The sequence below is a fragment of the Cyanistes caeruleus genome, chromosome 8, assembly GCF_971803275.1.
Source record: "Cyanistes caeruleus chromosome 8, bCyaCae1.hap1.1, whole genome shotgun sequence".
NCBI lineage: Eukaryota > Metazoa > Chordata > Aves > Passeriformes > Paridae > Cyanistes > Cyanistes caeruleus.
Window position 1 is genome coordinate 35674535 of NC_141708.1, and position 27585 is coordinate 35702119.

At 46.7% G+C, this 27585-nt stretch overlaps 2 protein-coding genes across 4 annotated transcripts in view; both read right to left on the reverse strand.

Moving 5' to 3' along the window:
* Positions 1-126: 126 nt before the first annotated feature.
* Positions 127-24865, reverse strand: OIT3 (oncoprotein induced transcript 3). 2 transcript variants are annotated; one of them, XM_023930068.2, is made up of 9 exons: positions 24633-24865; positions 16300-16674; positions 15200-15310; positions 12275-12397; positions 10219-10341; positions 6663-6823; positions 5704-6119; positions 2045-2144; positions 127-771 (listed from the first exon to the last, which is right to left on the reverse strand). In XM_023930068.2, exons 2-9 carry the CDS (start codon positions 16541-16543, stop codon positions 583-585), a joined length of 1467 nt encoding a protein of 488 aa, XP_023785836.1. In that variant the 5' UTR covers positions 16544-16674; positions 24633-24865; the 3' UTR covers positions 127-582. The 2 variants fall into 2 exon arrangements, with proteins under 2 accessions (XP_023785836.1, XP_023785835.1); XM_023930067.2 differs by lacking the exon at positions 24633-24865 and adding an exon at positions 19738-20092.
* Positions 24861-27585, reverse strand: part of MCU (mitochondrial calcium uniporter) — a 77485-nt gene continuing 74760 nt past the window's right edge. Inside the window, exon 8 of one of the 2 annotated variants that reach the window (XM_086899961.1) lies at positions 24861-26866. In XM_086899961.1, the coding sequence (XP_086756087.1) occupies positions 26789-26866 (78 nt within the window). In that variant the 3' untranslated portion in view covers positions 24861-26788. The remainder of the gene's footprint in view (positions 26867-27585) is intronic. The other variant, XM_086899960.1, reaches the window with a different exon arrangement.

Genomic DNA, 27585 nt, shown 5'->3' on the forward strand with positions numbered 1-27585 from the left:
ACTAAAAAAAAATCATATCTGTTTTGCTATTTAAAATCCCATTTAAATGTACCCATGACAGATGTGAGCTTTAAGCTGCCTGTAATGACAATTGCATTGCTCCAAGGAACTTAACACATGATGAGATATATTTTATACACATTTTTATTGACAGTCACCCGAAAGCTTCGGCATCACTCACAGAGCTGCACAGCAAACACGCTCAGCTACGATACTGTTTGTACTGTCTGATGCAAGAAGGGCTTGGATAACATTTGTTTAGTCAAGGACAAACAGTCCTGGGGCCTGTAGGTGGATGTGGGGAAAGACAAAGTTGGGTAACACTTCTGGCCTGCAAAGAAACAGGGTCCCTTCAGCTGAAGGGCTGTCGGGGAGAAATGCAGATAAAACCAAACTGTTCTGCAGTCCAAGGGCTGCCTCGTGGGCACAAAATACTTCACAAATAATCACCACAGAGTTAAGGAAATGAGTCCTGAGGTTCGAGCAGGGCTCTAACAAATACCTCCCGTTTCTCAACAGAGAAGAACAACAACAGAAGGCAGTGATAAGGAAGGCCAGGAATGCTGTTCCAGAGGGTGGGTGTCAGTCCTCAAAGTCGATTCTGATGGGGCCTCCTGTCAGGACGTGGTTAGCCATGTGAAGGGATTCCTCCTCCTGCTCCTCCTCCCGTTGCTCGGCCGCCCTGCGCGCGCGTCTCCGGCAGCCCTGGGCGCAGCGCGAGGTCTCGTCCAGCGCCCCGCACACGAGGATGCGGCAGTGCAGGAACACCTCCTGAGGTGGGGACACAGCAGGAGGGTCAGTGCATGGCTCTGGAGTGCACCTCTGGACCACTGGCCCAGCACCACAGCGGTCCTGTGGCACACAGTCCGTGTCCAGCATCGCCACCCGCAGCCAGAGCGGCTGCTCCCTCTGTTTCCTTGAGAGCCCTCTCCAGAGAGCCTGGCTGAGATCTCAGAGCCAAGAGTGGGGAGACAGGGAATAGGAAGGGGTGAAATGATCCTCCAGATGAAGGGATGAAAATGACAGGAATCAGCTTGGAAGACCTCGTGTGGACTGGTAGGAGCTGCACCTCAGGAGTGCGCAAAGCCTCGCAAGGACTGATGGAGACGTGCAAGAGAATTTCAAGTGAGCTGGGAAAACAAAGCCAGGAAACCAAAAGGAAAAAGGAGGAAAACACAGGGTGATGAGAGGCTAAGTTGAGGGAAGAGAGAGAATGCAAGGAGACATCTGCCTCTTCTCCTTGCACAGCAAAGGCAGAGACAGGATTGCTGCTTCCCTGCCCCGTAAATGACAAGGAGAGCAAGCAGCAGCCACGAAGACTTGGAGAGGTCTGAAGCAGAATCCATTGTGCAGGATGGGAGGATGCATGTTGGAGGCAGCAGGGGTAATAAGAAAGCCAAGGAAAAATTTCTGAATTTTAGAAGATCTCATCTGTTTTAACCCTGCTGGGGCTCTCCATTAGCTTTACACCTTTTGGAGCAGGCTGAGCATAGCAATGGCTGGAATATCCAATTTCCTCCAACACAGAAAGGAAAGCTATTTGCATTAGGAAAATGGCATTATCCTTCCACTGTCCTCCCACCACAGAGCTTCTGCCCCAGAGAGACAGCCTGGCTTCACATTGAATTAAGCAGTGTGGTGGCCTTCTGTCTGGAGTCCTGGCACGAGCTAAAGACACAAGGTTGAAGAGATCCCAGACTAGAAGCTGTGTTTTTTTAAAGACAGGGCACTGAGAAATGTGCCTGATGAGTGAGAACACTTCTCTCACCCAGCAAACAAGGGCCCACCAAGATCACCCTGGAAGTAACAATGATGCTGTGGCATTGATGCCCCAAAACTGCCCTTCATATTTTAATTTTAATTGTTTTTATCAATCTCTCTTGAAAGTACCCATGTCAGGGCTCCTGTAAGATGCAGCTGCTGGAACAGGCACAGCAGCACCTGCCCTGGGCCAGCTATTCCATACCCTTTTCTGACTCGGTGCTGAGGCTCCTCTGTCATATCAGAGCTGATGAAATACCTGAGAGTTGAGTTTTGAGCTTACCTTGTTGTCTTTGCCCACAAACTTGAACACAGGAACCTGGAAATGCTTGGCAAGATGGTCCTTTGACGTGTACTGCTTCACAGAATCATCAGAAACGCAGCTGAGGAGAGCAGAGGGATAGGCTTTAATGGGTTTCCCAGGAATGGAAAAAGAAAGAGAAAAGACATTCCAGCCTACTTAACCAGAGAAAGAAAAGGAGGGATCGGTTCTCTCAGGCTCAGCTACCATCTCTGCTACTTCCTCTTTGGCCACAGGAGAAAAGTTGGGAACGACGGGGAAAAACAGCAGCACTGCTAATAGCATCTGCAGACGAGGAACAGCTCAGCACAGCAGAGGGCTGGCAGGACGTGGCCCAGTCCCCTCAGAGAGGGGCTGCCAGCGAGCTGCAGGCAAGTCTGTCCTCATTTCACCTTCCTGTGCAACAGCCTGCAGTGTTATACGCACCAGAACGTGGTATGCACTTACTGTATACACATAGATATGCACATAAATTATGCTTAAAATGAAGCAGCCTGCACCCACGTTACTAAAATATGACAGATGATGAAAAACAACAAAAAATACAGATTTACTTAGCTTTATAGCATTTACATTTTTCTTCCTGCTGGATTTGGTCAAACAGCTCAAATTCACTACACCCAAAGTTTATAATTTCAGTTTTTCCATCGCTAGCAATGCATGTTTGTGCAAGAGGTCGCAGAACTGCAAGAAAATAAGCTGCTTTTATAGCAAGTTACATTCCAGGTGCAGCTCATTTATAAACTATTACAGCCTATTTAGAGTCTGACAGACAAAAAGTAATGGTGGCTGAATAATTACTGCTGACTATTGCAAAGTCTTGGGGCATCTTGAGAGGCCCTGATAATGCTGTGAAATTGTATTGCAATGCAGCTCATCCTTTCTAGCAAGTTAATTCCAAAAATGGGGACTTTGAAAGATATTTTAAAAAAACCAACAAAACAACAAAGCAGTGGTGGAAGAGACAAGAGGTACAGGTGCAGCTCAAAGTCTTGCTCTTGCAGCAAGCTTCAGCTCCCATCTTTGCATGAGAAATGTGCATGGCATTGCCAGCAATGCTGATGTTTGACGCTTTCAGTTGTTAAAGAGCAATTCTGCCTCCACTGGAACGTTTGGGAATGTCTATGTTGTTAAAATTCCTTTTTAAACAAGGCATCTGATGGTAAGGAATGACAGTTAAAGACTTTTCATAGGTGAGTGGCCAAGCTCCAGTGTCGTGAAGTCAGCTCACAGGCATGTTCTCATTTGTGAGCATAAAAACTGTGATAATTATTGGACACTGGCTCAAACTGACTCCTAAATCCCAGTTTCTCCAAAGGTTCTGCACACTGGTGGAAGGAAACCTACTGATCTGGGGCTAGGGAGAGGGAAAGTGGAAGAACACCACAAAGGAATCAGAGATACATAGACAAAAACCAGCTCAGAAACCTCACGAGTCACAAGAGCAAGTCCTTTTGTATTTGTGGGGCCAGACCATATCCCACTCTCCTAGGAAACCCCCATAAACCCTGCTGCTCACTTTGAAGAGGTGAGAAGAGACAGGTATGAAAGGAAAAGGAAAAGGAGAGCCTGGTCAGGATATGGGGAAAATCACCCTATCCCTGTGCATAATGCACTTAGGTTTGGGGAGCAGAGTGGCAGCGCCGCAGCAGCTGTGCTCTGACCCTCTTATTCAGGGTTGCAAGGTTAAAAGGAAGGCTTGCACGATGAAATATCCACCTCAGCCTAACAAATGGGGCAGCCTGAGGCACAACAAGATGAGCTTTGCAATGGAACTACCTTAAGCACCTCGTGCTCTGCTGAATCACAGCTCCTGACCTCAGCGGTGACATGACCTTGCTCCAGATGCCCCAGTGAGCTTCAGCGTTTATCAGCTGTGCCATCGGTCAATGCCTTTGTTTCATTTTGTTTTCAGAAGGCAGGGAATTAACAGAGAAGAGAGCAGCAGAGGGAATTTTCCCATTCCTCAGTCCAAGGTATATCCTCTCCAACTTAAACAGCGTTTCCCTTTGGAATATGAACTCTTACAGGTCTGATCCTACGTAAACTGATACAAAAATGCCATCTTCATTGCCATGGGCTTTTGAAGCTGGATTTCTAGAAGGAAACTGAGTTATTAGAGAAGTGTTTGGAGCAGGGACAACTCAGCAGTGCACTCAGCTAATTTAATTTTGAATCACTGGAAACACTGGGGCCTGCAGTGATGACTGCAGAGTGGAGCACTTTTCCCTTCAGTGAAGTTTTAATGCCCTCTGCAGGTACCAAGGGACTGCTGGTGCCATAAATTCTTCAACAAGTGCTGGGGTGAACTCAAGAGATGACATTTCCTGCCTTCTCCCTTCTCTATCCAGCTCAGGTTTTGGCTGCTGTTTTAAATCCCATCATTTTCACTCATGGGGAGAGATGAAAGAATGCTTGGGGCCTTGACTCTGTGAAGGGTCCATGGGAACAGCCAAGCCAGGGAGTTCATAAAATCAATTTTTCCATTACAGACCTGCTCATAAAGCCCAGAAATGTTGGGCACAGGACTGCAGCCTAGGATGGAGGCAGAGCTGGCTGAATCCTCTCAGAAGGAAATGAAAACAGTATTTTGGGGTACTTTACATTGAAGCACCTTTTTTCTACAAGAGAACCACACAGGACTTGCCATCAGCAGCTGTAACAGTGGGTGATTTAGTCTGGCAGCTGAGGACATGATTGTTGTCATCATTAAATGGTCTGGCAGGCAACATGCAGGACTTACACAAGCACAGTCCCTTGACTATCAGGCTACAGCTTTTGGGTATGTCTTAGATACTCCTTTGGCTGGATTTCCCTCCCTGGAGGACAGCAGACTGCCTCACAACGATGACACTCCCTCAGAGCTGTCTGGTTCAGCAGCTGGATGCAAACACTCCACAGCAATGCTGTAGCATTGGCATGGTCATTTCAGCACCCAAAGAAGCATCTGAAAAGAGGGATCATCTCAGGAGCCACAGCTGAGCCCACAGCAAGGCTCCCCAAACCTCTGATGCAAAAACCACCGCAACTGAACCCACAGATCTGCACAAAATTATTTTTAGCATATCCTGGAACGATCACTAACCCCAAACACCTCAAAAGATTTCAGCCAAACTGAAAGCCCCTATGTTTACTGCACTGACAGGCATCAGGGGAGAGCAAAGCAAGGGATTCTCCTGCAGCTCGTACCAGCAATGAGCTCTTCTGGCTCGTGCTGTAGTAAGGCCATTATGAGAAAATTAAAAAACTTGCTCCAGTTGCTGCAGCAGCTGCCTGGCAGCGGCACACGGCCAGGGGGGTTCTGCACATTGGCTTGGCACTTTGTGGCTGGCAGAGAGAGGATATCAGGAGAGAGAATCTTTTCTACAGGAGCCAACTCAATTATCCGCAGTGCTAGCGACAGGGAAACACATCCTGTAAAAGCTGCACTCGGAAGAGCCTCTTTCACTGCCTCCCACTGTTTCTCCCAATTACTTTTGATGGGACAGGTGGTTCCAGCTTGATGGCTGCTGGTGATTGCTATCAGCACGGCAGACAGGCTGCTGTGGAGAAGGGATAGTGTTTCCTGCATCACACAGACACCTCAGCCCCATTGTCAATTCCCATTAAATTACCAGCAAGAGAGGGGACAGTGAACTCACCCATCCTGAATCAGGTAGTACTTCAGGATCTCATCAATTTTTGAGGTGGGAGTGGCGAAGCAGCTCTCCACCAGCGTCTCCAGTCCACTGACGTGCACCAAGGGCTCAATCCCAAAGTACAGCGAGTCCCGAAGCTTGAGGGTGGGAAGAGCACCCCTGTAGGGCTCATCAAAGTCTTTGTCCTTGAAGATCTCCAGAGTGAAGGGGAAGATGCCCTGGTTGCGGCTCATGATTTCCAGGGGAGAGTTCTTGAGGTTGGGCACGTAGCCCTCGGAGATGGTGTAGCGGCGCGGGAACTCGCAGGTCACCGGGATCAGCAGCTTGCTGGTGCGGACAATGATGTCCCCATTGCTCCCCGGGGTCTGCTTGGGTAAGCCAGTCACCAGGTTGGTGGCAATGATTTTATCATTTATTACCTGCAGCAAGGAAAGGGGAGATCACTGAGAGAGGCCTCTCGGGGCCGGCGCTCGGGGCAGCCACCGGAGGCCCGGCCTGTGGGTTTACACCCCACATCCAGAACGGTGCTGCTCATCCTCACACACCAACTAAGGACCTCGGTCTCTGCTGCCAACTGCGATGCACCACACTTCTGCTACACCCCTCTGCTAAGGTGAGCCCTCGGGGTCCTGACCAGTTGCCAGTTTAAGCCTTGAAAATTTATCAGGAGACCAGAATGTGTCTCAGCAGGAGGATGAGGAGTGAGGGCACTTGTACCTTCTAGCCTTGTGAAGCAGGAGGCGAGCAGAAAGCAGCACCCATGCTCACAGACACACACTGCTGGAGGGAACGGGCTCTCTGCCTTTGGAATGCCAGCCCAGGTCTACTCTGAGGGCAGCTGCATGGCAGCACAGGAAAGCAGCTCTGAGGGTACAGCTAAACCATTTATTTAACCTTTACTCCCCAAGTAAGCCACAGCCAAATCCCCAGATCCCAGAGACTGGGCAGGAGGTCATACATACATCTACAACAGTACCACAGGACTTCAGGGAGAAATGGATGTTGACATGAGTGCCATTGGACACGCCTTTGCACGAAGTGTTGATGAGGGAAAGGTCCAGGCCTCCAACCAGGTCCTTTGGGATGTTCACCTCAATAGAGCTGGACTTGCACAGCACTGGAACTGCAAGAGAAATCCCCAGAGTAAGTCTGTGCTACAAACCCACCAGTGGGCTACACCAGTTATAACTGGGGGAAAAAAAGGGGAATCACAGATGGCATTTATAATTATGATCCTACCACAGTAACCTAACTACCCATCTTGCAGTCCCACCTAACACAACACAAGCCAGAGCTGCCACTGCCCCAAATTTTCCAGCCACAGCAATGCCTCAGAAGACAATGAAGTGAGAAACTTAGCTGTGCTTCCCAGCTTCACTTAATATTCAGCACAGATTTGGTTGATATCCCTTGCACTGCAATGTCCTGGCAAGAGCCTTTGCCAGATATGGGTATCAAATTCACAACACCCCAGGCAAAGCCATATTTTAAGAGCCTTAATCAGATTTTACATCAAACCCAGAACACGTTGAAACAAGGCAGAGTAATTCCATATAGATACCAGGCTAAAATGGAAGCACCTCAAAATGCCATAATAATATTTTTATAAGCAATAAACCTAGCTCTGACAAGCAAACCCAATTAGCTCACTCATTCCAACCTTTAAATTTTAATACAGGCCTCCGTGTGAATTTCTTTAAATTAAAATTTCATTATGTAAGAAGCAGGAGAAAACAGAGTTTGGACAAAATAAAAAGGAAGGAAGAGAGAATAATCTTCAATAAAAAAAGTGGTTGCTGTACATATACTCCTTGGGATTATGCAGTTCAGTTAGAGACAGGACAAACATACTGGTGGCATATATTATGGTTTCAGGTAGAAAAACAAACCTTTTGCAGGATTTACATTAATTATATTTTAAAATCCCACAACAAAACTTTTTTGCAAATATTCTAGTTTCCTGAGATTTTTGCCAAAATTAATTGCAGTCCCGGTCCTTAACATTCCTATGACCTGCCTTCCCTTAATTTCAATCATGAATTATATAATTTAGGATTCTGGATATTTTATATATAAGGCACACTGCTTAAATAGGCATTTCACCCTCCTTAAAAAATTTCCCTGTCCCAGCTCAGGTATTTGCAACAGCCTCTGAGTACCTTCAGGAAGGAGTTTTGATTAAAAGTTGATAATTTCAAAGTGATATGCTAAAATGTATTCAGAGTGCCCAAAGCAATATGTTCCCACGATGACACTGCAGGGTTAGAACAGAGGCTTAAAGAACTAAAAATTACCTTAACCTTCCTTCCACTGGCAGCAGAAGACAAGTGGGAATAAGTGAGCATGTCAAATGGCACAGCTCAGGAGCAGACAAAGGGGCTTGGAAAGACAGCATAATGCAGACAGAGAGGAACATCCTTTGGAGAAATGATTGGCTCCATCTGGATTTAAAGACTCGCTGTTCTAGCGCTCCTTGATAAATAAGAAAATGTACTGCTTTCATGAAGGTGACATTCAGGGCAAGAGATTTGGATCTCAGCTGCAGTTCTCTGAAGTTCAGGACTGATTTGGTTCAGGATCTCTCTGTTTCTACATGTCTTTGACTGGCACAAAGTGGGAGAAAGAGAACATTCCCTTTTCCCTGTGCTCCAGAGCTGCAGGAGCTGTGTGCTCTCCACCACCTGGACACAAAAACAAACTCTTGACTCAAGCCAACTTGTGGCTTTTTGGGAAAACACCCAGCGTGTGCCAGTCAGACATTTTAGTTCTTCACCCTCATACTTCCCAGAGCACCTGTGAGAACTGGGAAAGCCTCCTCATTTCCACTTTAAATTCTGTTTTGCACCAAAGCCTCTGAGCATCTGACTCTGGGATGAAGCTTCTGTGGCGAGTCCAACACTCATTTCTCTGTCTGCTGCTGTTACTGCTACCATATTCCAGCCTCTGGCTCCTTCCTTGGCCTTTCAAAGAGCTGCACAAAAATTTGGGGAAGAGCGTTTCACCCCTACTCTTCAGGAAGACGTGGGGTACTAGGAAGGACTGCAAAATTCTAGGATGGTCTGAAAGATTCCAAGTGTTTTGCTGGCTGGTATCTTTATGGAAAAATTGCAGCCTGTAGACTGTGATTTCTGTGGAAGATTATTAATGTTTGTTCTGAACGTGGAGACAGTGCAGAGGAGGGTAGAGAGGCTGCAGATCCAATTGCTTCAGGCTACTGTGCCTGCCCTGCACTGTTAATTGAACCAATATAAACCTGATTAGGTGTCATAAAAATTTGTGTGGTACAGCTCCATTTCTGCTCAGAATTGCAGGCCACAGCATGGTGAGATAAATCCATGAATGCAAAAGAACAGGCAATTTCACTTTATGAGATGCTGGATCCTGAACCCCAGCCTGGCTCCCAGCAGTGCTGCTGCTCTCATTAGCAGCCTCACAAGCAGCAGAAACTCTGGCTGGGAAATCCAGAACTTCCAGCCCTGCTGGGGTTGCCTCAGGACTGAAAAACACGGCTCTGTTCTTGCCTGTATCCATCAATCAGCCCTTCAATCAGTGAGTGTGATCACAGCTTTTGGAAATCCTCACCTCTGCCTCCCCACCAGCACTGCTGGATCCCAAGTGGGCAATGCTCACCCCTGGGAGCCCTGCATTTCTAAAAAGCTTAAAAAGCAGAACTTCCATCAAGTGGAAGCATTCCAGCTTCCTCTCTGAGGCATACCTGTGCTTTTGGCCACCATAAGGCCTGAATCTGTCCCTCCAACTGATGTCTGGGCACTCTGTGGCACATCAGACTGCAGGAGGTTTTCTGAGCACACCAGGCAACACCAGACTGCTGGCAGCCTGGATGGATTTGCAAAAGAGATCTTTGCAAAAAAAACAGGGAGCTTGTTTATTCCATGTGCATGCCATAGGCACAAGTGACTCAGCATGAAGGATTCCCTGTGGAAAGTTCAGATGGAAGGTTCTCCAAGGATAATGCTGCCCTGGCCTCCAAACAGCAGAGGCAACAGTCAATTTTTAGATGCTATCCCAGGCACTTTGCCAAGGGGCAGCAGGAGCACCTAATATCAAAACTAGTGCCCTGCTTCAAGGCATAGGAATGCTTACTGGAATGGTATACTTGGAAAAAAACCATGCATCTGTCTTTAACCCTGTTCTTGGAAGGGACTGGACTGCTTTAGCTGAGATTTTGAAGCATGGAAAAATGTCAGTTCTAACAGCATAAATTTGTCAGAGGTGTGCAGGGAGCAGTATAATGGGAGATGTTAAGCAGTATTAATCGTAAGGGAACACTAACCCTACAATTAACGTGATGAAAGATGAGCTCAAGCTGTTCTCCTGCCTGGAGAGAAGAGCAACAACCTCAAGCTCTCACTTTTGGATGGTCTGTCATTAGTAACACAGCTCCATTAACCCACCTGGATAGGACAGACCAAGAGAAGACAGCAGAAACAAGAAGCAAAGTTCCTTCAGAGATTCTCTCAGGGGACAGAGGCTGCTGGGGTGATTTTCTTGTCCTACCTTGGCAAGTGTGGTTGTCCTCTGACAAAACAAGTCCCCTGGGACATTCACACTGGTAGGTGTCTTCCACTTCAATGCAGGTGTGGCTGCAGCCTCCGTTGTTATTGTGACAGCCTTCAATTTCTGGGGAAGAAAGGAAAATCAGCGCATCCTGCGGGCCCCAACAGACCCCTGACCAGCCAGCAGCCTGAGCAATACAGCTCAAAGGCAACAATTTGGCTCCCAAAAAATGAGGTGGAGACCCCTTTTTTAATTATACACCTTTACTCATGCAGAGCACAGTGGTTTTTTTCTTTCAAATGACCTTAACTGCTTGATTTTTTTTTTTTTTACCATTTTTTAACCATTCGGGATATGCTAGGTGAGTGCTACTGTTCTCAGTAAAATAACATAAATAAATAAAATAATATATAAATAAATAGTAAATAAAATAGATAATAAATAAAAAATTAAGAAATAAAATAATATAAAAATAATAAAATAAATAAAATAGCCTAAGTTAAGCAAATCATAAATATGAAATATTTCTCCCCGAGCCTGCCATCAGAAATCACTGTGTGTTTTTTCACTGAAATATAAAGAAAAGAATGGAAATCCCACACTCAAATCCCATACAATGTATGGAAAATAACAACTCAAACACCCCACATGAGTCAAAGCAATGAGTAAAGCATCATAATGTAAATTTTAAGATACTTAAAACTCTATTCTAGTCTCACCAGCTCACGTAATCAAGCTAAATCTATTGCATTTGTTCTTTATAGCAACAAGCTGTGAGGTGGCCCACACCTCACATCCCATTCTCTACCAGCTCACAAAGCTGAGGGCACATCTTCAGAAATAAAACTCACTAACAAGATTGTAAAAATCCCCAGCAGCAGCGCTAAACTGGTGAAAGGCACCATCCTTCTTACAGAAGGGAAATTAAATGATATATCAAAGGCCCTAAAAGCCAACTTGGGGAATGGCAGAAACAAACGAGTTTCCAAACAGACTATTCCAGCCCTGTCAGAAGAGTGCAGCACTCGGGAATAAAAATTGCACAGCTCATTTATGTGATGCCCCAGCAGCTCAGAACTGGATGTGGCAGGGACAAAGCCCACAGACAATTTTTGGCCCCACACAACTTGACAAGTGCTTAAGGAGTGCTCTGCACAGCAGCATTTCCCAGGAAAGTGTCACTGCCAGGATGAGTGATGTACCAGCAGAGCTCAGAGAGCAGATTTAGCTCTTTTGGGCAGCTGGAAAGCGAGGCACATCTGTAGTTGTTTTTCTTGTCTGAGGCCCCATAGCGTCTGTGAACAGCTTTGCTGTGAGGGGGCACAGTGCTTTTCCACAGCTCACCACAGAAAACATCAGGCACACATCAATTTTTGCTGGGTTTGCCTGTTTCTGCTCAGGGATTGTTTGTGCATTGTTAGTGACAACACATCAGGCCCACAATTTGCACTTTAAGCCACCAGTCTAAATTTATCAAGGGTTTTCAACCTGGCTGTGCCACCACTGTGAAGGAACTGTGGCAGCTGCATGGAGCAGCAGAGCCCACAGACACCAAAGAGCAAAATGCTGCCCTAATCCTAAATTTAACTTCAGTCTGCAGACTGGCAGCCCCTCTCCTCAATCTCCATCCTGGGAGGCTAAAGTGATCCTCCTACTCCAGCCTAATGCCATGACATTACCCCATGCCTGATGTGAGCTGCCAAAGCCCAGCGCTGCTAAATCTGCCCCCACAAAACTCTACCACACAAATCTCCAGAGCCAAATCCCAACAACTCCAGCAACGAGTTCTGCCAATCTTCCACATCTGCCTTTCCCCCATGGAGATAAATACAAGCAAATCCTAACAGAATCCTAACAGAAATGGACAAGGCAGGGACAACAACAAGGAGATTTCTCTCTGCTTGCTTAGAAGGATATTTCAGTATCAACCACTCTGGCAAGCACAGAGGTGATATCAGTGACATTTAATCCCAGGTGCAAGGAGCCAAGAGAGAGCCAGTGCTGCAAAGGAATGATTTATACAGTTTCCAGCAGCCTGGGGTAGCTGAAGCCTCACCTTCACAGGTTTTCCCATCACTTCCCAGCGTGCGCCCGACGCCGCACTCGCAGCGGAAGGAATTCTTCAGGTTAACACAGAACTCGCTGCAGCCTCCGTTGTTCAGCTCACACTCATTTTCATCTGAAAAAAAAAACAAGCTCAGGAATGTAATAGACAATCCCACTAAAACTAATTAAACACTGACAGGAGCTTTTGAATCTCTTGGTAAAGCTCTGAAAAGTCTTCCTAACTTTTTTAAAGGCTGAATTTGCTCTGTGTTTGTCTGCCCTTATATTTTTCTTGTTTTGTTTTGGAAGATACTTTGTTCTCTGAGATTCTAATTCCTCAACCTGATTTAATCTCTGTGTGCAAAAAGCAAATCAGAGAGGAAGGGACAGACATTGCTCTTGCTGAGCCACAAAATGAATGATTTCTCTTAGGCACGCCAGGAGGCTGAAGTTCACAATCAAGGTTCACATGGGGTTTCATCAGAACATTAGAAGTTGGCATTTATGAGGTGTCAGAAGCTTCAAACCAAGAAAAAAGAAAAGTCCCATTTTAACAGACCGGTCAGAGATGAGCTCTCTCAGGTACCACTGGTCCCACACAGGCACAGTACCCACAGCAGGCAGCTGGTGGTGGTGTCTCCTTCCACAAGCAATGTGAATTGTGTATTTTTAGCCAAAGACTTGGCCGGTGCCCTGCTTTGGGAGGCAGGAAGAATGTCCAGGAGACACACACACACTGCTTTTCACACATGTGACAGGCTCCACACTTTCCCTTCTAAAAATAAAACTAAAGCTGCTTAAAAACAGAAGGTGAAGAGGGAAAAGGCTACTGGCAAAGGCATGGAGATGCTGTTAGAAGGACCTGGAGATTGTCTTGGTCGAGGGCTGGGCCCAGAAGTTCCCCTGACTGGTCCTTCCAAGTTTTGCTGCACACACAGATCTCCGTGCCTGCTCCTCCCCACAGGCAGCACTTCTGGGATGCAGGCTGGTTGTCTTGAGGCTGGACTGGGACAGTGCTGAGCTGATTTTAACCATGGCTTAGTAGAGCATGGATCCAGGCACTGAAGAAGTCAAAGGCAATGCACTGAGGTGGTGAATGTGTGACAGGAAGTCTGCGACCTTATTTAACCCCTAAATGAAAACGTAACTCAGGATCAGCCGTTCTGCTCTGGGATTTAAAGCAGGTAATGAGCTGAGAAGCACAGGGAGGTGCACAGAGCTGCTCACCCTTCACAGAATGGTCTGGGTTGGAAGGGACCTTAAAGCTCATCTGTTCCATCCCCTGCCACTATCCCAGGTTGCTCCAAACCCCATCCAACCTGGCCTTGGACACTTCCAGGGATAGGGCAGCCACAGCTGCTCTGCTGCATTACTGCAGCAGCTTCAGTCTCCCTTCTTTGGGGGACCTGGGAAAGGAAGCACATTCTCTGTTTAGGAAAGACAAATGGGGATTTATTTGGTTTCTCCATAAGGAGGGCACTGTTGCTCTCAGGGATGTGACTCCACAATTACTCAGCACAACAGAAAGTTATTAGAAAGATCACAGAGCCACACAAGAGAGGCTGCAGGCAGGTGAACCAGTGTGATCATTCAGCTGAGGTGCTGTGCCATCTGGGAATCAAGAAGAGAAGCAGCAGTGCAGAAATCCTGCTCCTGGGGGGATGAAAGCAGCTGCAGCACACACAGACAGGCTCAGGACTCCTGTGTACCTCCCTGCTGCAGGAAATCCTTTCCTCTGAGCCTGCCACGCATTCACTGTGTGCTAGTGCTTGTCAAGGGCACTTCTGTGACTGGAAGGCTTGCACAGAAGCAGCCAATAAATGCTTTTAATTATCTGAGAGAGCTCAGTCAGCCACTTGGCTGCAGACAAGTGGAGCTGCTTAAGCAAAAGCTCTTCCCAGAATCACTGTGAGCAAGTGTAACTGCAGCAGGACCAGACTGCTCCTTCCACACTGGAATGACTGTGGGCCCTGCCCTGATGCTCACAGACACCAGATGTGTGAAGAATGAAACCATCCACACCTGCTTTGTCAGGTGCAGCCCCTTTGGAACAGACTGACCTGCCACACAGCCTCCTGAACCAAATCTGCTTTCAGCTTCACCACCAAATCAAGTGGCAGATGAGATTCCTCCTCCCCCCAAACACCCTTTCCTCCCCCACCCCTTTCTATCCATCAGTGTGGCTCTGCAGCTCTCCAACAGCCCCTTCATTTGTCCCATCATCTTCCTGACCTCTCAGTCCAGGTGCTGTTGCCCAGCATCACACACACAACCACAGCCCCTCTCTCCCCAGAGCTTCATGGGGATTCCCCCACAAATCTCCAAAGCCCACGTTCCCCACTCTGCTCTCACCTCCCTCCTGGCCATGCTGGTCTCTGTCACCAAGTGCCAGCTCCCTGAATAACCCCTTGTCATGCTCTCTAAAAGCACTGCAGCACTGAACTTACAGTTCTTTGGGTCTCCTCAAGCCCCAGGCTATGGACAATGTCCCAAAAGGGCAGGAAGTACGGTGGAGTTCAGCCCTGCAGCAGCCAGCAAAACTTTTTTTGGAGGAGAGATACTCAACAGAGCATGTGAGAGGAAATCTCTAATACCAGACTGCACAGCACTTCCTGAGTATGATCACAGTGATACCACACAATCCTGCACCATGATCTTGCAAAGAGACTCTGCTACTGCCTTCAGCAGCTGAACCACGCAGAAAGCAAATCCAGCCTCACAAACACGGAGCTCCAGGGGCACCAGAATGGATGCAGTCCTGGGATGTCATATCTTGGAACCATTTACAGGATCACAGTCCTGGTTCTAGGCAGCAAAGGGGAAAACCCCTCTCAGGAGATGTCATTTCTAACAGTGCTTTGGAAGGCAAGATGTGAGCCATGAAACAAAGGGAAGAGAAGCACCAGGAACTGGGACAGCTCATCTCCACCCTTACCAAGGCACGTCTGGCCATCAGGTCCCAGCGTCGTACCCGGGGAACACGTGCAGTCACCGGTGTCCAGGCAGGAGCCCTGGCAGTCCACCACATCACAGATGTCATAAAAATCTAGGGCATGACAAGAACAATGTCAGCACAAAGCACTGAGCATGCAAGGAAAGTACAGGATTTGTCCCCCCAGCTTCCCACCCCGCGTGCAGCCCCTCAGTTACAGACCTGGCCCACGCTGGCAAAGCTGACCTGCTGAGAAACAACCAGGTCTAATTACTGCGAGTCAGAGATGCAAATTTTGACTTTGGTAGCACGCCAAGACAAACCACAGGGCCCACAGGAAGCGTTAAATCACCGAGGCCAGGTCAGCTGTGGAAAAATCCCGCTAGCCGAACAAAGCGGGCGAAACCGCCTCGCCGATCCTACACGGCCTACAGGAGATCCTACACGGCCTACAGGAGATCCTACAGGAGATCCTACACAGCCTACAGGAGATCCTACAGGAGATCCTGCAGGAGATCCTACACGGCCTACAGGAGATCCTGCAGGAGATCCTACAGGAGATCCTACAGGAGATCCTACACGGCCTACAGGAGATCCTACAGGAGATCCTACAGGAGATCCTGCACAGCCTACAGGAGATCCTACAGGAGATCCTACAGGAGATCCTGCAGGAGATCCTGCAGGAGATCCTACAGGAGATCCTACAGGAGATCCTACAGGAGATCCTACACAGCCTACAGGAGATCCTGCAGGAGATCCTACACGGCCTACAGGAGATCCTACAGGAGATCCTGCAGGAGATCCTACACGGCCTACAGGAGATCCTACAGGAGATCCTGCAGGAGATCCTACACAGCCTGCAGGAGATCCTACAGGAGATCCTGCAGGAGATCCTACAGGAGATCCTGCAGAAGATCCTACACAGCCTACAGGAGATCCTACAGGAGATCCTGCAGGAGATCCTACAGGAGATCCTACACGGCCTACAGGAGATCCTACAGGAGATCCTACAGGAGATCCTACAGGAGATCCTGCAGGAGATCCTACAGGCAGCCACCTGGAGAAGCCTCAGGGACCGAGGAGGGGTCAGAGAGGCGACTTACGCCCGCAGTAGGCGTGGAAGCAGACGCTGGGCTTGGTGAGGTGGTACACGTAGTAGCCTCCCGGGCAGGCCTTGACCTCGATGCTGGTGTTCCAGAGGCAGCAGTTGCCGCTGAAGCTGGCGCAGGCCTGGCGCCGGACGACGCCGTCGGCCTGGCGCGGGTGGCTGCCGTTCATCCAGATGGGAGCGTGGGTGCCGCAGTGGTTCTCGGGGATGCAGAAGGTGGGCATGGCGTCGCCGGCCATGCCCGTGAAGCGGTACCACTCGCCGTCGATGCCGCTGTCGCACGTGGGCTGCCCGTGGGAGCCGTTGATCCGGTGGTCCGTGTTCCGCCAGGGCTCGTTCAGGCTGATGTAGGCGGAGCAGGGGTCCAGGGCTGGGACACACAGAGAGAGAAGCTGGTAGATATCAAACCAAGCTGTTGGTGGGTAATTACCAAGGCAGTTTTGGGTTTGTTTTTTTTCCCCTCTGTCCCTGACTTAACAGAACCACTGTGACAGAGACAGATCCCTGGGCAGAAAAGGTGATGCCAGCAAACTCATTGCCTTGTGGAAAATTCTGACAGCTTGTCTTAAAGGTCTTGGAGGAACAAGTAAACTAACGAGGCTCTGACAACATTATACAACAGTCTGACCTGCTGTTTAGCTGACGGGGGGAAAAAACAAGATACAAGAAAATCTGAGGTCCAGGTAATGATTTTGCCATAGGAAATATGCCCTGGAAATAATTAATTGTAGCCTAGGACAACAATCCTTTGGTCAAGTGACTTTGATTGGTCACTTTGGTTAGCGACCAATCCTTTGGTCAACTAACTGAGCACCTGCAAGCTTCTCCTGAAGTCACTGCTAACTCTCCCAGCTGCCTTGGAACAACTCAAACAGATTATGCAGCCTCTTTTAAAACCCATCAGTGTCAGCCCTCACAGCTAAGCTGCCAAACCTTTTTATTCATTATCTTAAAATCCACAGGGCGTGAAGGACTGAATTGGGACCTTCTGGGGAGCAGCACATTAAACCCTTTACACTGCTGTGTTCCTTGCAAGCCCACAAACACTCCTGATCTGCACAGGAGATCAGCTGTTTGTGAGCAAAGTGAGTGTTTGTGGGGGCAAGACACAAACACACAGACTTCCTGGCAAGTGCTCAAGGAGTGTGTCCCTTTTCAGAGGACTTTCTGAACCTCCTGCAAATGATTAAAATATGAGAGTACCACAGGGAGAACATAAATGAAGAATTTAAGTGTTCATTAAATTTTCAGTCTCCTCCTAATTAACCCTCATTTGGCAGCTTCCTCACTGGAAGTCCAGAGGTTCCATTTTGCCTTACATTTAATACCTGATTAAGCACAACTTATCCATGACAAGCAATTCCCTATTAAGCAAAAGGAATGCTAATATTACCCTGAGTAAGGAAAATTGATTACCATTTCCTAAAATTAGGCTAATAAAACCAATCACTCTGACAAAATGCATCTTGGACTGGAACAGCCTCAACTTTCCACATTTCCACATTTCTTTTGAAGTCCTAAAGCTGTGCTGTTTTGTTTTGACAACAGTGTGATGGAGCTTGGGTGAGGGAGGAATACTATGCTCTATTAGAAATATAAATGACCCTGGTTCATTATTTTGATTTGTTTCACTGACTTTAAAATGGAAGCTACAAGTGCTTCAGAGAACAGACTTCAAGTCTCTCTTACTTAGCTGCGTCCTCTGTAAATATCTGTCCCAAAGATGTGCTACCTCATAGAAACATCTCACAAATATAACATCTCTCATGCCTCCCTCAGCCACAGACACATTTTGCTCGGTCTCCAATCCAGCATAGAAGGCAGGAGCAGCTGCCAGAGTCAGGAGTGCTGCAGAGCTGGCACAGGGAGCATGGATCTGGGTTATGAAGGAATCTCTAGTGCCACAATTCAAACATATGCAGAGGAGCTGATTCACTGCCACCACAACCAGCCTCGTTCTCCTGAGCAGCAGAGAGAGGAATGCAGCAGGAAAATCTCTGATGGGAATGACCAGGTATCCCCTCCTGAGCTCTCCTTTTCACCTGCCTCTGCTCGCCTGCCCTTACCCACAGACAGCAGCAGCGCTGTAAATCCCATCCTCCAAAAGCTGGTTTGACTTCTCCCAAAAGGAAAAGACAGGACCTCAACAGAGCTTCCTCCGGGCTTCCCTCCGTGTAATTCCCTTGGCTTCCACAAGAGGATTTGCTGTGGCCTTAGGGTGAGTCACTGACTGAGATGAAAAGGTTTTCGTGTTGTTAAAAGCCAAATGAGGTGAAGCGGGAGTGCCCTGTCAGCTCCCCAGCTGGGCAGCACTAAAAATACCAACACTCTCATTAGCTTGCATGTAATTATGAAATATCCTTTGTAGACAGACTCTGGGAACGCTCGTCTAGGGAGATTACATTGTCTCCTAAACATCCAGGAGATAATTTATAGACAAAATTTAGTGAGATGAACACACAGCAGCTCAGAGGGAGCTGGAAGAAGGCACATCAGGGGAACTGAGGTAGCGTTCCCTCACATCTTTCATTCCCCTGAGAGCTTCTGTCAGGAGTGAGGGGGAAGCAAACAAGCAGAAAAAACAGACAGCGCTCTTTGGAACACTGCAGATCCTCATGGCCACCTATGGACCACCAGTTCTGCCCCACACCAGCCTCCCTGCAGACATCAAGCAGTCACTGGCAGCACAGTTTTGGTTTTTTTTCATTTTAATTAATTAAATTGAATTTTTAAGGAAAAAAAAAAAATCCACAAAAATAGAGAAGCGACTGATCAGCCTCCTCTCACCTCTTCTCCCCAAACAACAAGCTTGGGGGTTGGCACAAGATGAATAACTGCCTCCAGCTCACTATCTTTCATTTTTCTTGGCTCAATTCTTCTCCTCCTCAATGCTTCTCGCGTGGCCTGAGCAATTGGGGCTGACAAGCATTAGCCACGAAGCAAAGCTTTTCCATTTGTAAGCTTGATGCTATCGTTAGTTCTCTGGCTGACACGGTAGCAGTGTCTGGGTGACAAATCAGGCTCCAGCCAGCACTGGTGAGTGCCCCATCCTGCAGAGATTAATCCTGGGTGCATTGTGTAACTGGAGGTCTCTGCTCCAGCAGTAATAAAGGGAGCAGCACTGCATTATGGCACTAAATTTCGTTCAGATTTGTCAAGGAAGCAGGGGAAAAGGTGGCATAATGTCTACTCATAGAGTCTGTCCTACAAAGGGAGAGGAATATCCCACAGTGCCTTGGCAATAGAGATTCTCACAGTATGGGGGACTTCACACTCTGTAAAAGAGGGATCTTTCCAACTGGAAGGAATTCCACATCACCTTCAAAGAAAAGGGATATTTCTCCCACTTTCCAGCCTTTCACCTAAGAATACCAAGGCTCATAGTGAACCTTAGAGATGGCAAACAGAAATAAGGCAATGCCTCTTTACTCACCCATCGAAGACACCGGCTGGAGCTGAACGACAAAGTAAATACAGAAAAGCAAGTACTGGAACATCCCACTGAGCCAAGGAAGAGCCACCACTCAATGTACAGAGGCTTGAAAGTCCTTGTACAGACTGTGGCTCTTGCAGCCTTCCTCTCAGTGGAGCTTCTGACTCAAGAGCAAGTGTGATTGCTCTCCTGGAAGTTTATCAGAGGAAGAAGCCGAAGGGACGTGGGGTACAGCTCCAGCCTTGACCTCCCCAGAGCAGCTCTGCCCCTTACTGACAGCAGGGTGTTACTTACTGATCAATCTTGTTTTTTGGACTTGAGCTGCTATTGTTTTCTGCCCTGAGTGCCCCACAGTGACACCTCCACTATCTTATCCAGAGAAGAATTCTAACCGGGGACACGCGGACATCCCGAAGGGCTGGAAAAGAAGAACAGATGGGTGCTTGTTATCTGTGCTCCTTCCACAAGTCGTACTCCACGGCTCTCTCCAGGCAGAAAACAGCAGCTAAGGAGCCTTAACTGCAGGAAATAATGACCAGAGGAGCAGCACTGATCCTTCCGAGCACAGATTGCAGAGGAGTGCTGGGAGCAGAGCTACAATGGGAACATCAGTCAAACTGAAAGCCTGGTGTCCCACAGGGAAATGAGCTGTTCCTAGGCTACACAGAGGCCCTTGCCACAACCTGAGCACTGCAGCGAGATTATCAAACAAGGCAAGTAAAGACACTTAGCTGCAGTGCTCTTACAATCTCTTGTCTTGAAAAAACAAACCAATCCCAACGTTATGGAATTAATTCTGATGCAAAACCGAGTAACTGAGAACCTTTTCCTGACTAGTTCAAACCAAACTGGGCTGAGCTGCAGGTGACAGCCACAAGCTCTAGATGCAGCACACTGAAATGTGTTCTTTACTACAGCAAACCCAGAAAGGGTTCTTCCCTCTCACCCCTGTAAGAGCTCTCCACCAGCAATGAGTGCAGCTGAGCCTACAGTAACCACACGATCTGGCAAGCGCGGGCATTTCCCCATTCCCTGGGCATCCTGCATTTCTGCAGCAGGCTGGTCTAAGAAATGACACCAAGGTACAAATCCCAGTGGGAAAAAAAGTGGCTCCATTATATTACATGTTGAATTTGCACAAGACAGGGAGGTTGGGTGCTTGTCTGTCTTGCAGGGACTGGACACTACAGAAAATTCTCAATGGCCTCCCTCTGTCGAGGTGTGCCCCTGGGAGAGAAGTGCTGCTCTACTGCACCCAAGCACAGGAGTATTTTTTCAGTGGTGAACAACTCAAGGGAACAACAGAAAAACTCAAAAAAAATTACTGTTATTGCTCCCATAAGGAAAAAAAAAATAATATATATATATATATAAATTCTTGTGGCCCTATTGTGCTGACAGCTGTGCAGCACCAGAAAAGTTTTTCCAACAACAGGAAAGGAGAACAGATTCACTACACAAAGCTATCAAGGCAGATAACCCTCAAGAGGTGATTATGTGAATTCCCAGAAGAGAAACTAAAATTGAACAGAGAATAATACAGCAAGCTACCGGAATTTCTATTTTGCCACTTTCATTGAGAGGCTAATTCATACTTATGATGCCAGGTAAATAAAACTGACAAGCCTGAATGGAATGCTCTGTTTGTGTCACAGGTGTGTACAGCTCTCTGAACCATCTCTTCACCAGCTGCTTTTGTTTTGTAGCTGCTGTATGAGCCTGCTATAACAAGGTTTTGACAGGTACGGGTAAGTGACTGACAGCTGACAATTAACACAGAGAAATGAACTGCAATTGGAGCCTCAAAGGTGTCACCTACAGGCCCTATCAAGTTCTCAAAAATGGATTAAAGCAGGGGATGCCCCAGCATTCCCAGAGATGACACTATGCCAAATCACCATATGATGGAAGTGGTCTCAAGCTGCAGAAGACAGTCTGCTACCTCTATACATTTCCAGGAAGAAGCACTGGAGGCAACTCTTCTATCAGCACCTTCTCTTGGAAAGTTAATTTGGGTGATATTTAGAGCTCCAATTCCCCCACAAACAATCTATGCCTCAGGGAACTGTAACACTCAGTCCTGAGAGAATAAATGGAGGGGAAAAAACCCAAACAAAAAACCTCTCTGAAAAGAGATGCTCTGGGAGAGACACAATTCCAATAGGGCATTCTGTAGGACCAGCAATCTCCAGCAAATATGTTGTTCCTGACCTCCACATTTGCACCCCAAAGACTGATGCACCCAACACCCCAAAAGAATCAGGCTCAAGTTAGAATCTCTTAAAAGCAGTTGCCAGTACTGTTTAAAAGGTAGGAAGAAGGAAGGCAAAATTAAAATAGAGGGCAGGGATTTTATTTTGGTACCCAAGAGGGATTTTTCTACACCTGCTACAAAGCCTGTGCACATCTGTTCTTCACACAAGATAAATGCTCATTTTGCAGGTGGCAACCACCCTTTTTGTGCCTCCCAGTGATCTCTGCAGTGATCTCTTTACCATCCTCACACAAGGAACTCATATTCTTCAAAGCACTTGCAGGGCTGGAAAGCCTCGTTCAGTTTGTAATGGACACATGAATAAAAACGCTTTGGCATTTGCTGAGGTGATCTCAGCTTGGTCAGAGACACCTCTCAGGACACACCAATGCCTGGGAGGTGTGTGAAGCACAGCTCTGGGTGCAGGAACCTGCAACCTGCCTAGAAGGAGCAAGAGGAAGAGCTAATCAGCACTTCCTATGCAGAGAGGGAGGAGAACCTGGCACACAGGACAGGCTCCCTTGTCTGGGACTGACTGGAGGATGCACGTCCACAATAAGCCCTGACAGGCAGCTGAGATGGATTGCACTGAAGTCAAGGACATTGAGATAGGCATTGTTGCTGTAAACAACTTGTTCCAGGACTCAGAGCCAGTGGGAAAGGCTGTGGAGATCAGGGAGGGAGCACAAGCTGAGTGAAGTATGAGCAAACTCAACACAAGTACAACATGGAGAACCCATCAAAATCAGGCGAATACATCACTCCTAGTTAAGAGTAGAGTTATTTCCTTTCCCTTAGTGGAGCACTGTGACAAAGAACTTGGTGTTTTCAGAGTGTTTTTCCACAGGTCCTATAAACCCAGCATATTTTCCATGCTCCTCCATTTTCAGATGGAGGAATTAGGGCACAGACAGCACACCAACAACTGCAAAACTAGTCAGGGGCAAAAAGAGAAGTGGGACTCATCTTTTAAAAGCCCTCAGAGCCACAGCAGCACAGCCTAAGTAAGAACAGCTTCTTCTCCTGTTTCAGGGCTTAGGTACACTGCAAGTCTAATTTTCGTTACCACATTTTACTTTTCACCCCTTTAATGTCAGTAAAGAAAATAAGCCTGATAGGTTTTTTAAAAGGAATAATTAGAATTTCTTGGGAAAGGGAGAAGAATACCTAAGATACAAAAATCTCCTTTCTCTGTGAAAATGAAGCCATACAATGGGGCACAGAGGAAAGAAGCTTACTTTTATAATTACACATACACAAGAAAACCCTAGAGGGTATCAAAGAAATTGGTCCAAAGACAGGACAGCTTGGCCAGCTTCACATGGCTGGCTCAGTGCCATGGTCTGATAGCCAAGAGCAGCTTCAAAGCATCATGCAAACCCTCTTAAAACCAATATGGAAGCATAAGAACTTGCAGCAAGGTGATCATCATTGCTGCCTGCCAGGCAGACAGGGTCACAGGTGGAAAGAAAAAGGTTTTCTTTGCTCTTTCAAGCAAGAGGAGCCATGAACACCTTCCCTGGAAGGGCCTGCAAGGTAGAGCCTCAGGGGTGAACTTAATGCAGTTCTCCAGGAAACTTTAAACTGGTCATACATTTATTTGAAAGCTCCCTCACAGAAGAGGTTAATGAAAAGAAGGACAAAATTGGTAGAAAAAGCAGCATCTGAGCACTGCAATGCACCCTGCTGCTTCTCCCTCACCGGGGCTGAGGAATGCAGTGGTGCATTAAAATTCAGGCAGCACTGCCTGCTCTGCAAGTGCTGCCAGGGGCACAGGACCTTATCACCTGCCTGGCTCCCAAAGGGGAAATAGCTGCTGCAAGAGAGTGTGTTGATGTTGAGATACAACAGTGTGGATCAGGAGGGTAAACAAACCCTGCCCTTCCCCTTCAGTGTTAGCATTCCAAGGCACTGAGACTGGAGCAGGAGGATTTCAGGGCACAAGTGTAGGCACTTTCCTTACTCACACCATCTCTAGAGCAACATTAAAGTGTGTGCAGGCAGAGTTTTGTAACAGCATCTTCTTGATTTCAAAATAGAGATGGTGGTGCTGAGATGTCCTGAAGTCTCCTGCTCCCCTGGATGCCAAAATGGGCAAATTCTTATGCAGTTGAGCCAAACAATTTACCTAAGGCTGGCAGCAGCTCACCTGGGGACAGCAGCAGACAGAGGGCTGCTTGGAGGAAGGAGGCCTGTCAGCAGTGATTAAAGGTAGGTGACAACAAACAGCTTCCAGCCCAGCTCCAGCTTTATAAAAAACAAGAGCTGGCTTTTTCAAAAACTTATAATGAATCAGGTCATTTCTTTAAGCAGTCCACGAGCACAATGGAAACCTCCACCAAACGTCTCATCTCAATAACCCATAAAGTTAGGACAAAGCACACACTGCTGATTCCCAAAGGTAATGAACAAATCACATGTCCCCATGACAAACCAAACCATTCAAGGGCCCAGAAAGAAAGGATCTGAAGCCTAACACTCCTGTTTTTCTCCAACACAGCACTTGAGTGCAGTACAGAAATCCACTGACATAAAAGGTACCTCTTTTGAGTTGCTGGGCATTATCTGCCCCTGTATATCCTTATCCTATTACTATGCTGGCCAAAGAAAGGGAGATCTTTGCTAGACCAAGTATCTCTACCTCTACCTCACCACCTCAACTGCTCCTGCCAGCCAGGCCTGGCAGCCAGATCTCCATCCAGGCTTCTTCAGGAAAGCTATTATCTGCATCACCACGGCCTCGGTGAGGTAAGGGCAGTCAAGAAGACACAACCTAAACAAAAAGAAATGGAGGAAACTCAGGCGAGAGCTGCCACACAGGAAATAGTCTCTTGTCAGTGGGGAAAATAACATTATTCAAGAGCACTGATTCAAAAATTGAATAGTTATTTATTGTTCCAGAAGTACATTGCTCTTTTATACATATTTCATAAATGATACAGGATTTTACACATGTTCAGGTTTGGTGGTTTGTTTTTTTTTGTTGTTGTTTTTTTGTTTTTTAAAGAAGGACTTTTCTCCATGCTCCCTCCCTCATCCCAAACACACACCAAGGATTCAGCTACAGGATTGTGTTCACTTTTTTCCTTTTAAAACTCATCATCACACAAACAGGATAAAACAGATAAAAAATAATCACACAATGTAATTAAATGGAAAGACAGAGGAAAAGGGGAAGGGAAGAAAAAAAAAAAAACAAAACTAGAAACATGCACCCATTCGGTCCAACATGCCACTGAGTGAGAAGAGGCAGCAAACCCAGCTGTGTTTCCACATCTGCAAGGCACCTGGCATCTAGTTAATACTGAATTATTTTCTTTCCTATATTTTTAAAATACAGTTCTCAAAAAAAAAAACCAGAAGCCTCTTTCCATGACACAGTGAGGAGTAGTAGTGAAACATCAGAATGAAGCAGCCAGCCTTTCTGTATATAAAGCTCAGTGTCCTTCTCCCGCCTTCATCCTGTCTCCACAGCATTTATCAGCAGGGTGCTAAGCCAGACTGACCTGCTTTGAGTGAAGAGATGTTTTATCTGCTTAGAAAGCAGCCAGCCTTGGCTAAGAGAGAGGGCAATGGGTTGACCTTCCTTCCTTTATTTCTTTTTAGCTAAGAACAAGAGATGTCATTAGCCACTCCTAAGAAATTCTGACCTGTGGTCACAAAGTTCACTTAAAGCTACTTAATCAGGGGAAAGTGCTACAGAACCAAAGCAGTTCTGTGTCTTGCACTCCAAGATCCCCAGGCTCTCAAAAAGCCTCTGGGCAAGGGAAAGGCTTTCACGATATATGAAACCTTCTATCCCATTACACAAGCAGTCAAGTATCAAGTTTCATTATTCCATGTTCCAAAACTGTTCATTTAAAAGCAGGAGTCATGATTCCGGCAACAGTCTTGTAATTCTTTAAGCCTTCATAATTTCATAGTCCAGGTGGCTCTCAGATTTGGGGTAGGAAGAGGGGAACCTCCCTGCCTTAAGACTGAATATAAAAAACCGCTCATGCAATGCTGCCATGGATTTCTAGGAGGAGCTCAAGGGCATTGGGATGCAAAGTTTATAGAGTTATTATGGAATAATCCAAAATATCGATTATCAAATGTCCGGAAGAGAACTCATTCCTTCTCTCACTCGGCTACAACCAATCTGTGCTACAAATAAGCAAAGGAGGAAGTCAGTGGAGCACAGGGGGTGGGCTGGGAAGGGGAAGCTCACGGTTTTCCAGTAGAAAGCAGTCTTGTAGTAACTTTATAAAAGAGACCAGGTCTGACCAGAAGTGTGCGTGTTAATGGCGGTGGAGTGCAAGTTCTGATCACCAGCCAGAGCTCCAGGTGGCTTGGATTCTTTGTTCTTTTTTTTTTTTTTTCTCCTTTTGTTTTTTTTTTTTCAAGAGAGAGAGAGAGAGATTGGAATCAGGTAAAGGAAAATTTAAAAAGCTAAGCAGGCTGCTGGTGTCTTATCAAGAGGCAGACCCTGCAAAGCTGGAAGAAGACACCCCTACACCCCAGCATTACATTCTTTTCATGAACCCCTCCAATCCTGTATTTGTACACAATCACCATATTCTGACAGGTTTTAAAATGTGACTATTTGCCAAGCCCTTTTCAGAACTAACATTCCATGATGTCCCATCTTCAGATTTAAGAGATTTTTTTTTCCCCCTTTACAGTCCTTTGTCTTGATTAAAGGTAAAAACCCTCCACCCCCCACACCACGTCCCAGCTTCCACCTGCAATGCTTTAATTAAAAAAAGCAAGAGCTATGAACAGGTTTTTTGCCGGGGTTCAGAGCTTCTTTGCTGATCAGTCCTTTTCAGAAATTTGCTGGATGGGCAGATGAACTTGCAGTGGGTCTCGAAGCCTCTTAAGGTCCAATTCTGCCTAAAAGTAAAAGACACTTTATAAAGCACAAGCTCCCAAAACAACTTCCCCCCATACCATTTCCCTTTAGAGAAAGAAAAGCTTTCCCGTATTTCCTTGTTTCTTCCCTGTCCAGCAGGAAATTGATCACAAAAAAGTGAAATAAAGTTGCAGGCTCATATTTAGGAAAACCATTCTCAGCTGTATTTTTCTGAACTTGTTTGCACACAGCCACTTAAAGGAATAGGGTAGGGAAGATCTGGATCCCTGTAAACTCACTGGAATATTTTTCTTTAAAAGAAGCCAACATAAAAACCCAACAATACAACTCAATTATTAGGGATGGTTGATTCTAGAACAAAAACTCCAGGAAAATATGGCCATCCAATGGCATCTGTATTCAACATGGCATAAGAAACCCCAGAAAGACCTGTGGGTCCTTCCTTGTGCACGGCAGGGGCAGAACTCATCTTGCCCTGAGTATCTGACACTGTCATTTCCAGAACCTGGGAATAAAGGATGATAGAGAGTAGTGAAAGAGAATGTGGTAACTCTGCTTCTTCTGCTCACTCCATCCTTCTGCAATAAGGCTCTGAGAAACACCAGGAAACGTCTCTATCCCAACAATGTGGATAATCTGTCAAGAGTGTCTGTCTCCAGAGTCTGAGAAATCTGCCCCCACTGACTTTAACAATGCAGCTACATTTTCTGAACATTATTTTCCAGGACTGCACTGAAGT

What these genes read in the sequence shown, in the direction of transcription:
- OIT3 (XM_023930067.2), bottom strand. Translation starts at nt 19,801, where the DNA reads ATGTTCCAGTACTTGCTTTTCTGTATTTACTTTGTCGTTCAGCTCCAG. An exon ending in CCAGCCGGTGTCTTCGATGG is followed by an intron (nt 16,675 to 19,737) that starts GTGAGTAAAGAG and finishes TGTGTGTCCCAG; the next exon opens with CCCTGGACCCCTGCTCCGCC. An exon ending in CCTGTGGTACTGTTGTAGAT is followed by an intron (nt 6,120 to 6,662) that starts GTATGTATGACC and finishes TCCTTGCTGCAG; the next exon opens with GTAATAAATGATAAAATCAT.